The sequence below is a fragment of the Schistocerca americana genome, chromosome 1 (assembly GCF_021461395.2).
Source record: "Schistocerca americana isolate TAMUIC-IGC-003095 chromosome 1, iqSchAmer2.1, whole genome shotgun sequence".
Classification (NCBI taxonomy): domain Eukaryota; kingdom Metazoa; phylum Arthropoda; class Insecta; order Orthoptera; family Acrididae; genus Schistocerca; species Schistocerca americana.
The window spans coordinates 1030971311-1030984294 of record NC_060119.1 but is presented as its reverse complement, the minus strand read 5'-3'; the positions used below and the strand labels follow the sequence as shown (position 1 = coordinate 1030984294).

The following is a 12984-nucleotide window of genomic DNA, read 5'->3' as shown; positions in this document are numbered from 1 at the left end:
TACCACTCTAAAAAATACTTACGAACCCTTTGGAAATACTGCTTATAGCTGAATTCCATGCTTACATACACTCAGCAATCAGTATTTGTAGCCATGGTAAGGTCAAGCAGTCTTCTATCAGAATAACCAGTTGGTTTTGATTCTGCATTTAGATAAACATGCCTATCAAACTACTAGTTCAACCACAAAATACTTTTGAGCGATACTTTAAGTAAATGTATCATATTTTTGTTTGTTTTAAGGGTGTGTTTTTTCTAAGTGATTTCCTTTGGTCTTACACTTGCAGATACATTATAACTCTTTGAATTCATTCATTTAATACAACATTTTGTCTATGAGCAAAGTTTTTGGTTTCTTTTAGGATACCTGTATTTTATTAATTACCTTTTTCATTACTAATTGGCAGCTGATTGTATACTTTGATAACTGACCCAGTAACTCCCTTGCATACTTTTCATAAAAGTCACAGAGCATTGTTTGTTACTGGTAGAGCAAGAAAATCAATGGTCCAATGATTGAGCCCTGGAGGACTTTGTATTTTATGCAGCTGCTTGCCCAGCTAGCCATGTCAAGCATTCCCTTGAGGGCACCTAATCTGTTTAGGTGCGATAGTAGCCATCTCTGGGTACTGCTGCCTGTGCCTGAGCTCTTCACTTGGACATCTTGCCCTGTGCTGAATATTTCTGGAGTCAGGGTGGTCACGACTGTCTGGCAGTCTGAGTGTGATCACTGACTTTACAAATAAACACAGTGTATCTTGATACTCATTCCATAGCTTTAAATCTGGAGATGAATTGCTCAACAAACATCAGATGCACTGAAACTGCTTCAGCTGCTAAGATGTAACTCCTCATCATTAGTTCTTGCAAATCATCGTAAGGTCTCTGCATACATCTCAGTTTTATTTGACATACTGATACTTAATTATCAGCTTTTTGTATGTTACTTCTGATGTAAATGCTGGAGAACCATAATGAGCAAACACTAATGTTTGTCTGTACTAGCACAATGATTTGCTCACTAACAACTATTGAGAGAAATGTCTGCATGCTGAGACACATTTTTGAAGCTCATCACTATAATTTGAGCTCATGAACCCTATAAAGTATCCCCAGAAAAACTTCAAAACCAAAAAGTCAACATTTATGAGTTCTTTTTGTATGGGATGCGATTGCTATTACACAGTAGAAATAAACTATGATGTATAACTCTTGTGTGAGAATTTGACAATGGAATATCAAAGTTTCTACGCTACCTAATTAAACATCACCTTTAATTCCTAATGATCTAATGACCTTTTGTACCTCAGAAACAGGTGTGTGTGTGCAACTGACCATCACCTAATGAAGTTAACCTTCATATATATAGTTATAATAGATGGAAACATTCCACGTAGGAAAAATGTATCTAAAAACAAAGATGATGTGACTTACCAAATGAAAGTGCCGGCAGGTCGACAGACACACAAACAAACACAAACGTACACACAAAATTCAAGCTTTCGCAACAAACTGTTGCCTCATCAGGAAAGAGGGAAGAAGAGGGAAAGACGAAAGGATGTGGGTTTTAAGGGAGAGGGTAAGGAGTCATTCCAATCCCGGGAGCGGAAAGACTTACCTTAGGGGGAAAAAAGGATGGGTATACACTCGCGCACACACACACACACATATCCATCCACACATATACAGACACAAGCAGACATATTTAAAGACCAGGTGGTTGTGTTGCCACTAAAACACATTAAAGGATGGAGAAATTCGGGAAAATTTCGAAAAAACATGTAAATGTATTAAAAGGAGTGGTGTTGTGGTGAAAGATTACGAAAATGGGGCTAACAATTGTCTGACGAAGAAATAATGACGTTAAAACCTGTGGGGAGCGGCTAAAAATGATCAGTGATGTGCGAAAAACGGAAGTGGAAATAAAGTGAAAGTTATTAGAACTAGCCAAAATGGTTGTTTGATACGTGAAAGCAGCTGTTATTGAACTAGAAACGGTGGATTTTATAGCAGCGGTAGTGTTGAAAGCGGAAAATAAAAATTTTTTTGGTTATTGTTTGGAAGTGGGTTACGTATTATTGAGTATATATAGGCGGGATAAAATTGTATTACGGTAAAAAGGGGAAGGTGAATACAAAGTGAGACTACTGGTAAAAACAGAAAGAGAAAATAAAGATAAAATAAGACGACAGGAAGGATTTCGAAATGCAACAGCGACAATAACAAACGTAATTGTTGGGTTCAAATTAATGATATGGTTATAATAGATGGAAACATTCCACGTAGGAAAAATATGTCTAAAAACAAAGATGATGTGACTTACCAAATGAAAGTGCTGGCAGGTCGACAGACACACAAACAAACACAAACATACACACAAAATTCAAGCTTTCGCAACAAACTGTTGCCTCATCAGGAAAGAGGGAAGGAGAGGGAAAGACGAAAGGATGTGGGTTTTAAGGGAGAGGGTAAGGAGTCATTCCAATCCCGGGAGCAGAAAGACTTACCTTAGGGGGAAAAAAGGACGGGTATACACTCGCACACACACACACACACACACACACATATCCATCCACACATACACAGACACAAGCAGACATATTTAAAGACCAATTGAAACAATCAATATGAATAATTATTTTTTTCCTTTGCTCATTATGGTCTTGGGCTTGAAGCAACCAATCTGTGTTTGTCAGAACAGACCAGATGTTTCACATATTCGTATATAAGGTGCTTGTCAGCACAGTAGTTCATTTCTTTAAATATGTCTGCTTGTGTCTGTATATGTGTGGATGCATATGTGTGTGTGTGTGTGTGTGTGTGTGTGTGTGTGTGTGTGCGTGCGAGTGTATACCTGTCCTTTTTTCCCCCTAAGGTTAGTCTTTCCGCTCCCGGGATTGGAATGACTCCTTACCCTCTCCCTTAAAACCCACATCCTTTCATCTTTCCCTCTCCTTCCCTCTGTCCTGATGAGGCAACAGTTTGTTGCGAAAGCTTGAATTTTGTGTGTATGTTTGTGTTTGTTTGTGTGTCTGTCGACCTGCCAGCACTTTCATTTGGTAAGTCACATCATCTTTGTTTTTATATATATTTGTTATATTATTTGTTTGTGTGTTTGTTTGTGTGTCTGTCGACCTGCCAGCACTTTCATTTGGTAAGTCACATCATCTTTGTTTTTAGATATATATTTCCTACGTGGAATGTTTCCCTCTATATATATATATATATATATATATATATATATATATATATATATATATATATATATAAGTAACATGTCTACATATAAAAATGAACTGCTGTGCGTTAGTCTCACTAAAACTAAAAAATCACTTAACCAATTTGGATAATTCTTTTTATTGTTGTGTTCGTAATTGTTAAGGCAAGGCTTATATGGAAGAAAAGTTTGGAAAAGTTGCCTAGAAAATTGGAAAACTCTGAAAATACCGAAAGAGCTTTTTTCTATGGGACTTTCATGATTTTCATTATTCGCAATTGAAACAATCAATATGAATAATTATTTTTTTCCTTTGCTCATTATGGTCTTGGGCTTGAAGCATCCAATCTGTGTTCGTCAGAACAGACCAGATGTTTCACATATTCATATATAAGGTGCTTGTCAGCACAGTAGTTCATCTGGAGAAGCTCTTCAAGCTCAGATAATTCTTTGTTTTTATTTATTTATTTTACACTGTTATATTTCCCATTCTTCTTTCTCATTTGGGTTTTGGGCTGGCAATGGCAAAGTTAAAAATATTTTTCTTATGAAAAAGAAAGTTGCTACTCATCATATAGTGGAGATGCTGAGTCACAGACAGACACAACAAAAAGAATGTCACAATATCAGCTTTCGGCCAACAAGGCTTTTGCTGAAAATAGATCACACACATACACATACAAATGCAACCCACACACATGACTGCAGCCTCTAGTATGTGTGTGTGTGTGTGTGCATGGTCTATTTTCGACAAAGGCCTTGTTGGCCAAAAGCTTATATTGTGACAGTCTCTTTTTTGTGCCTACCTGAGATTCAGCATCTCTGCTATATGGTCAGTAACAACTTTCCTTTTCATAATATTGTTACATTCCATCCTGGATTTTCCATTGCTTGATTAAAATATTTTTTATATTTATTATTCACTTTATTGTTTCTTAATTTTTAAAGAATGTTTTCAGAAGTAAGGGCTTAATTTCATCTTCCAGATGTAGCAGCTTGGCTAAAAGTTCTTCTTTGTGTGGTATGTTTCAAAACATGGTACAACACACAATGGTATGTTGCATGTTTTGCATTCATATTTCATTTCTTGGCATACATTTTGTTTCAAGCAGACTGTACATCTATGCCATAGTCTGTGTTTCTTGGACTGGTAACTTGGAATAAAATTTGGAAAATGCCTTCCAATAAAGTGCAAAGGATTCTTGTCATCAGAGCATCTTCATTTCCTATCCCTTCTCCATTCTGTAGCAAATTTTTCCACAAGTTCTCAAACCAGACAATGAAAATCTACTAATGGTACTTTTCTCCCTATCACCGATTTGTGAAAAGTGCGGGCATTCAAAATACGACAGTCCACAACACGAAAAAAATAACTTTTTGTATGATGTAACAGATTTATGCACAGATCCAACTGAGCTTAACAGTATGTCAGAGTGGTCTACTGCATCCGTACTTGCATCGTAGTCAACACATTGTGGCTTCATTATTTTCTCATGAGTCTTCCTGTTTGTCTTCCCTATATCATGCATTTCTGTAATGTCACAGGTACTCAATATCGACACTTCTCTCTTGTTGCACCACTTGATGGCAAGCCGTGTGTGTTGACATAAATTCAACTCCTCCGCATTTTAATTTCTTCTGTAGCTTTGACAAATTGCACCTGTTGTAATGTACAGTACCACATGCTGCTGTTCTATGGCTGTGAAACCAGAAGAACAAGTCTGGACTTGTACACCAATCGTCAACATACCAGGCACGTCCATGTTTACAGTATGGCTTCATTAGTGTTGTCACTATGTTGCCAGATTTCCCCAAATTATGGACTTCAATTTCTGTTGTTGTGAATGTGTATACAATGAAATCCAAGAATATATAGTTTTACAGTTGCGCAACACAAATGTCTTGATTCCAAAACTATTTTGTTTTGAATGAACAAATTGTTTAAAAGGTAAGCAACCTTTGAACAATATAGGATTTCATCAACATAGAACTTTTTGTATGGATTAAATGCACTGCAGAACACCATATGAGCTCTATTAATTATCTTCCTAATTTTAAACAAACTGTCATCTTCACGACTACCAAAGTTGTCACTAAAATGCAACATTCTCAAATATAACAAAAAATTGTCATGGGACATAACTTTGCCAAAAATTGGAGTTCTCAGAAGTAAATCTCAGGACGAATATTCCCTTATTCTCAGATTTTTAATATAGGCCATGATAAGCCAAATACCAATGAAGCACTGCAGTTCTTCAAAACCAGTATCTTTTCAGGTGTACAGTCGAGAATGAACTGATTCCAATGTATTTGGCGAAAGTGTAAAATCAGTTTGTTTTAAGTGCTACAAATTTCATCACATTTTCTGATTGAAATAGCATGAAAAAGGACAGGACGCTTCAATAAGGCACTATTTGGCAGTTATGTCCTGAAGATAAGTCATCACATGCTTGCAGTGCTGGACTGAAATCATGCTTTTGCCAATCAAATTGGCCTCTAAGGCATGGTCTTTTACTGATTGCTTCATCTTCACTTTCAGAATCTGAAGAAGTGTCCCAGTGAGCTCTACTAAGTGAAGTACATGGAAATGTACTATTATGAGATTCTTCTGAATTATCATCCTATCACTAGAGTGATTGAAGATGCCACACTTACTGTCACTGTCACTCCTTGTGATTACCTCCAGTACCTCTTCATCAGTGCAACCATGCCAAACTGCCATTTGTTCATGGAACTCAAAAGCAATAGTGCTCTAAAACTCCTGATGAATAAGCAGAAATCCTAACAACACCACAGAAGCAGAATGTAGATGATGACACAAACCAGCTAGCATGAATGTCGAAAAGCAACTGAGAAATCTGATGGAAGTCACAGAAGAGACTGATCACACAAATGTGGGGTTTGTGGAGGTCTTTCAGTGCCATGATCAGCCCTGGGTAAACACTACTGTAAGGCATGTTAACACTGAGCTGAACAGGATGTTCCAGGCACAAGCAAAATCTCAAATAAGTGTTGTTCCAGTATATGCTATTGGTAGGTGGGAGAAACACTACACATGGTCTGCCCATGAACAGGATGGGGAAAAATAAATTAGCTTCCCTATTAGCAGAAACTGTAAGAGAGTGCACACTCACACAAGGGGTGATCCCTATGGTTAACGGGTCCAGGCAGACAGGTTTTTTAGATTAAAGCTAAAGAGCAGACAGATGACAATCAAGATCAATAGAATAAAAGAAACTTCATGTGCAGTAAATAGGGGTAAAGCTAAGGGCAGTATCAACTTACTTCATCAAAATATCAGGGGAATTAAAAATAAAGTAGATGAGCTATTGTGTGTTCAGATGATCTCAAAAATAAGAATGAGATTGATATACTCCGTCTGTCTGAACACCATGTAACTGTGGGCATGGATAGTGTCAGTATAAGTAGTATAATTTAGCATCTTACACTTGCAGATCTAGGATGGATAAAGGAGGAGTTGCCATTTTCATAAAACAAGGGCATAAATGCAAAACTGTATAAGTAAGCAAATTTTGTGTTTATCAGCACTTTGAGGTTTGTGCATGTAAACTTCAGCTAGATAATGTAATAGTGATATTAGCAACAGTGTACAGGTCTCCATTAGGAAACTGGAAGCTGTTCATAAAAAAGTTTAACTCCCTATTATGCTGTCTGTCAGACAAAAAGAAGAAGTTATTAATCGGTGGTGATTTCAGTGTACACTTTCTAAGTAATTCTGATAGGAAAAGTGAACTAGAAGTGTTATTAACAACATATAACTTAGAATCAGTGATCAATTTTCCTTCATGTATAGCTCAAGACAGTAGCACACTAATAGATAATCTATTTGTACAGAAAGAAGATGTAAAACAAACACATGCTTTCCCTGTGGTAAATGGATTGTCAGACCATGATACACAACTGATTAGCTTACCAAACCTAACAGGATGCACAGTTCAGAAACCATTAAGTAAAAGTGTGATGTTGCTCAACCCTGGTATCTATACAGCACTTCAGTGAAAGCTTAAGAAATATTAGTTGGGCAGATGTATATAAAGAACCAAATCCTAATGATAAATGCAACATATTTCTTGATAAATTTATATCCCATTTTTAAACATTGTTTCCCAAAGAAAATTACTAAATGTAACACCACACACTTTTCAAAGAAACCTTGGATTACTACAGGTATTAAAGTGTCTTCAGAAAGAAAAAGAAAACTGTATGAGACAGCAAGAACTAGTAAAGATCCAGAAGTAGTTTTACATTATAAAAATTATTGTAACATACTGAGAAAAGTTGTAAGGAAATGAAGGAAATGAAGAAATATGTATGTTAGAGAAGAAATTAACAACTCTGGCAATAAAATCAAATCAATATGGAATGTTGGTAGAAGGGAGACAGGAAAAGTAACTATTGGGTAGGTAGTATTATTATTAAAGAGAACAAGACCATCCTAACCAATAGTACACAAGTAGCTAATGTATTTAACAAACATTTTTTAAGTGTAGGAGAAAAAAATGGTGAGAACAGTTCAAAACAAAAAGCCAGACAGAACATGAAAGAGTCTGTTTCAAAAAAGTTTTGTCAGTTTAGGTTTCACCTAACAACCTCCTATGAAATAAGTAACATTATTAAACCTTTGAAAAATAAATGTTCTGTTGGAGTAGATGACACCTCTAATAAGATATTAAAACAATGTGGAGCAATTACAGCTGATGTTCTGAGTCACATATGTAATGCATCACTGACTCAAGGTTTTTTTCCAGACAGGTCAAAACATGCCGTTGTCAGGCCTCTCTACAAAAAGTGGGACACCACAGAAGTCAATAATTATCAGCCAGTATCCTTGCTTACGACATTTTCAAAAATCTTCGAGAAAGTAATGTACTCAAGAATGGTTAGCCATCTCAGCAGTAATGGGATACTTAGTAAATCACAGATCAGATTTCAAAAATGCTGTTCCACTGAGACAGCAATATACAGTTTCACTGTCCACATAATAGTGTCTCTAAATAGTAAAATGTCACCAATAGGAATTTTCTGTGACTTGTCCTAAGCATTTGAAAAGCATTTGATTGTGTGATCCACATCATTATGTTACAGAAATTACAGTTCTATGGTATAAATGGAACAGCACATGAGTGGTTTAAGTGATACCTACAGAACAGGAAGCAAAAAGTTTCCTTATATGGGTCAAGTGGTTTAAATAAGTTTGCCACTTCATCTAACTGGGGTGAAATTACATTAGGTGCTCCATAGGGTTCAATGATGGGTCCCCTTCTGTTCTTGATATATGTGACAACCTCCCATCCTATCTGAAACAGGAAGCTGAACTGAAACTGTTTGCTGATGATACAAGCTTCGTTATTAATCCAGTAAAAGAAAGTCAAATAGAAAATGATACAAATAAGGTCTTTGGAAACGTCATTAATTGGTTTTATGCAAATGGGCTTGCTCTAAACTTTGGAAAAACACAGTACATTCAATTTTCTGCTGCAAGAAGTACAGTTCCTTCAATAAATATAACACATCAACAGAAGTCAGTAGACAGTGTAGAACATACTAAGTTTTTGGGTGTACATATATGTGAGAATCTTAACTAGAAAATTCATATTTTGGATCTTCTAAAGCAACTAGGTTCAGCAACTTTTGCAATCAGAATAATTGCCAATTTTGGGGATATAGAAATTAGTAAGGTAACATACTTTGCATACTTTCACTCTCTGATATCATACTGAATAATATTTTGGGGTAACTCAACATTTAGACAAAGAGTATTCACTGCTCAAAAGAAAGTGGCTAGAATAATGTGTGGGGTTCATAGTCACACATCTTGTAGGCATCTTTTTAAACTATTGGGAATTTTTACAACAGCCTCATGGTACATTTACTCACTAATGAAATTTGTTCTCAACAACATGGACCGGTTTTAAAACAAGAGTGACATTTATGATTATAATACCAGAAAAAAGAAAGACTTACACTATCCTTTACTCAACCTATCTTTGGCACAGACAGGGGTAAAATATGCTGCTGTAAAAATTTTCAACAAATTACCAAATGAAATAAAATGACTGACAGACAGCAGTAATAGCTTCAAAAATAAATTGAAATCATATCTACTAGACAACTCATTCCATACCGTAGATGAATTCTTGAATAGGAATAAATAAATCTATAAATATAGTATATGCATTTTGTGCCATTTAAGGGAATGGGGTAAATAATAGAAATACTAATCTTTAACTCTGTAAGGGCGGTCCATTGATAGTGACTGGGCCAAATATCTCACGAAATAAGTGTCAAATGAAAAAACTACAAAGAACGAAACTTGTCTAGCTTGAAGAGGGAAACCAGGTGGCACTATGATTGGCCCGCTACATGGTACTGCCATAGGTCAAATGGATATCAACTGCGTTTTTTAAAATAGGAACCCCCATTTTTTATTACATATTCGTGTAGTACATAAAGAAATACTAATGTTTTAGTTGGACCACTATTTTGCTTTTTGATAGATGGCGCTGTAAGTCACAAACATATGGCTCACAATTTTAGACGAACAGTTTGTAACAGTTAGGTTTTTTAAATTAAAATACAGAACGTAGGTACGTTTGAACATTTTATTTTGGTTGTTCAAATGTGATGCATGTACCTTTCCGAACTTATCATTTCTGAGAACGCATGCTGTTACAGCGTGATTACCTGCAAATACCACATTAATGCAATAAATGCTCAAAACGATGTCCGTCAACCTCAATGCATTTGGCAATATGTGTAACGACATTCTTCTCAACAGCGAGTAGTTCGCCTTCTGTAATGTTCGCACATGGCACTGACAATACACTGATGTATGTTGTCAGGTGTTGTCGGTGAATCACAATAGCAAATATCCTTCAACTTTCACCACAGAAAGAAATTCGGGGATGTCAGATCCGATGAACATGCGGGCCATGGTATGGTGCTTCGATGACCAATCCACCTGTCATGAAATATGCTATTCAATATCGCCCAACCGCTCGTTAGCTATGTACTGGACATCCATCATTTTGGAAGTACATCGCCATTCTGTCATGCAGTGAAACATCTTGTAGTAACATTGGTAGAACATTATGTAGGAAATCAGCATACATTGCACCATTTAGATTGTTACTGATGAAATGGGGGCCAATTATCATTCCTCCCATAATGCCGCACCATACATTAACCAGCCAAGGTCGCTGATGTTCCACTTGTCGCAGCCATCGTGGATTTTCCGTTGCCCAATAGTGCATATCATACCGGTTTATGTTACCGCTGTTGGTGAATGACGCTTCATCGCTAAATAGAACGTGTGCAAAAAATCTGTCACCGTCCCGTAATTTCTCGTGCCCAGTGACAGAACTGTACACGACGTTCAAAGTCGTCGCCATGCAATTCCTGGTGCATAGAAATATGGTACGGGTACAATCGATGCTGATGTAGCATTCTCAACACCAATGTTTTTGAGATTCCTGATTCTCATGCAATCTGTCTGCTGCTGAAGTGCAATTAGGTGTGACAGCAGCTAAAACACCTACTTGGGCATCATCATTTGTTGCAGGTCGTGGTTCACGTTGCACATGTGGCTGAACACTTCCTGGTTCCTTAAATAACGTAACTATCCAGTGAACGGTCCGGACACTTGGATGATGTCATCCAGGATGCCGAGCAGCATACATAGCACACGCCCATTGGGCATTTTGATCACAATAGCCATACATCAACACGATATTGACCTTTTCCGCAATAGGTAAACGGTCCATTTTAACATGGGTAATGTATCACGAAGCAAATACTGTCTGCACTGTCAGAATATTACGTGATACCATGTACTTATACGTTTGTATCTATTACAGCGCCATCTATCACAAAGTGAAAAAAGTGGTCCAACTAAAACATTCATATTTCTTTACGTACTACACGAATATATAATAAAAAATGGGGGTTCCTATTTTTTAAAATGCAGTTGCTATCTGTTTGACCTAGGGCAGTGCCATCTAGCGGGCCAACCATAGCGCCCCCTTCAAGCTAGATGAGTTTCAGTCTTTGTAGTTTTTTCGTTTGATGCTTATTTTGTGAGATATTTGGCATATTAAAAATTTTGTTTCATATGTGCATTTCTTGTGCACTTGACACGTTCCACTTGATAACAGCTACCGTACCATGTGTTTGTTCAATGGTACACACAACCAACTAACTAACAAATACCACTGAGCAGCTTTAGATGTCTGCAGGATCACAGGTAGTGGAACCAGCTGACAGTAAAAGCTGTCATTAGGACTCTGGTACAGGCCTGGCTGTGACAGTGAATGCTGTCTGCAGTGCCCACGAGAAACACCACTGCAGCAGCTAACAATATCCACAGCCCCTCTGGAAAAGTGGAGTGTGGCAGAATTTTACATTTGCAGTGCTCAAAGGGTTAAGACAATTATTTGTTCTCTGGTGTAGAAGAAAGATTCTAGCCAACCCAAAGGTTTGTATTTCATGCCAGAGTGTGGAAGCTTTTTAGCATTGTGTCATAGTTTACACTGTCAAATGTGTTAGCGAGGTCACAGAAGATTCCTGTTGGATACCTTTTGAAATTTAGTTCAGTTACAATTTCATCTGTTAGACTAAATATAGCTTTCTCTGTGGAGAATCCCCTACGAAAAACTGTGTAAATGTCAGTAAGCCATTTAATGCTGAACATTTTCATATTTCTCCATTAATAATGAATTTACTCTGAAAGATATTCAGCTGTTGATAAATAAATAAAATATTGGTGTGGCTACATGGTACTTGCAAAGATGAAGTCAATCAAGAAATGTTCTCTGGCTGCAAGGCACTGATCACAAAAGCCTTATTTGTCTATTAGGAAATTTTTGCAAAATGAACTGTTTCCAAAAATTTTCAAGCGTTTAGAATCATCAAATTCTGTGAGAGATGCCCCTTTCTGTCAATAAAAGTCCACTTGAGCTGAGCTGCAGCTACCTGAAGTTTTTTTATCAAATCGGTCGATGTTCATGCAATAACACAATAAGGACATAACAGATACTTACAGAGTAAATAGAGTATTACTTGGATACTTACCTTACATTCAGTACAAATCACTGCATCAAACAATGGATGTTCATCAGAATTTTCTGGTGGTCCCATGCAGGCAACACAAATGTTTTCACCCTGCTTGTATCTTTCTGCATTGCCTGAAAATAAACAAGCCACTTCATTTGCGTTTTAGCAAAGATGATGTTGGAGGACAGTGTCCATTAAACTCTTCTTCCCTGCCTTGAAAGAGACCTTAATTAAAACAAGTGTCCAAATGACTTCAGAGCAAAGAATTCACGTTATTCATTCAAACAAAGCTCAATAATATGACATAATACGAATATGCAGTCTGTTATTCATTTATTTATACCTTTTGTATCACAGGCCTGAAGGATAGTTTTATATAATGTGGAATGCTTGCAGATAAATATTAACAATGGGAAATTACTTTTGAAAATTGTATTAAGAATTAATGACCATTAATTTAATCTGCTATACTCTGTTATTGTTTAAATATGATAAAAATGGAAAGTTTATGCAACTGTCACAAAAGCCACTATTTAAAAAAAAAATGCTGCTGCTGCATTCCTAGTTTTGGTGTTAAGCTGCTGTTGGCTTTGCCAGCCAAAAACTTGTTAATAAGATAAATAACTCACTGTAGTATATTCACAATTTTTTCTTTTTATTTATATTAAGCTGCTTAATTCTCTCTTATTATTAATG

General features: G+C 36.6%; 1 protein-coding gene across 1 annotated transcript in view; it reads right to left on the bottom strand.

The window, feature by feature from the left end:
- LOC124596079 overlaps positions 1-12621 on the bottom strand; it is a 72670-nt gene extending 60049 nt beyond the window's left edge. The window contains exons 1-4 of the mRNA XM_047135066.1: positions 12600-12621; positions 12307-12419; positions 12009-12061; positions 11446-11607 (exon numbers count right to left, since the gene is read on the bottom strand). Of these exons, the coding sequence (XP_046991022.1) occupies positions 11446-11607; positions 12009-12061; positions 12307-12419; positions 12600-12621 (350 nt within the window). The remainder of the gene's footprint in view (positions 1-11445; positions 11608-12008; positions 12062-12306; positions 12420-12599) is intronic.
- Between the last annotated feature and the right edge of the window lie 363 nt (positions 12622-12984).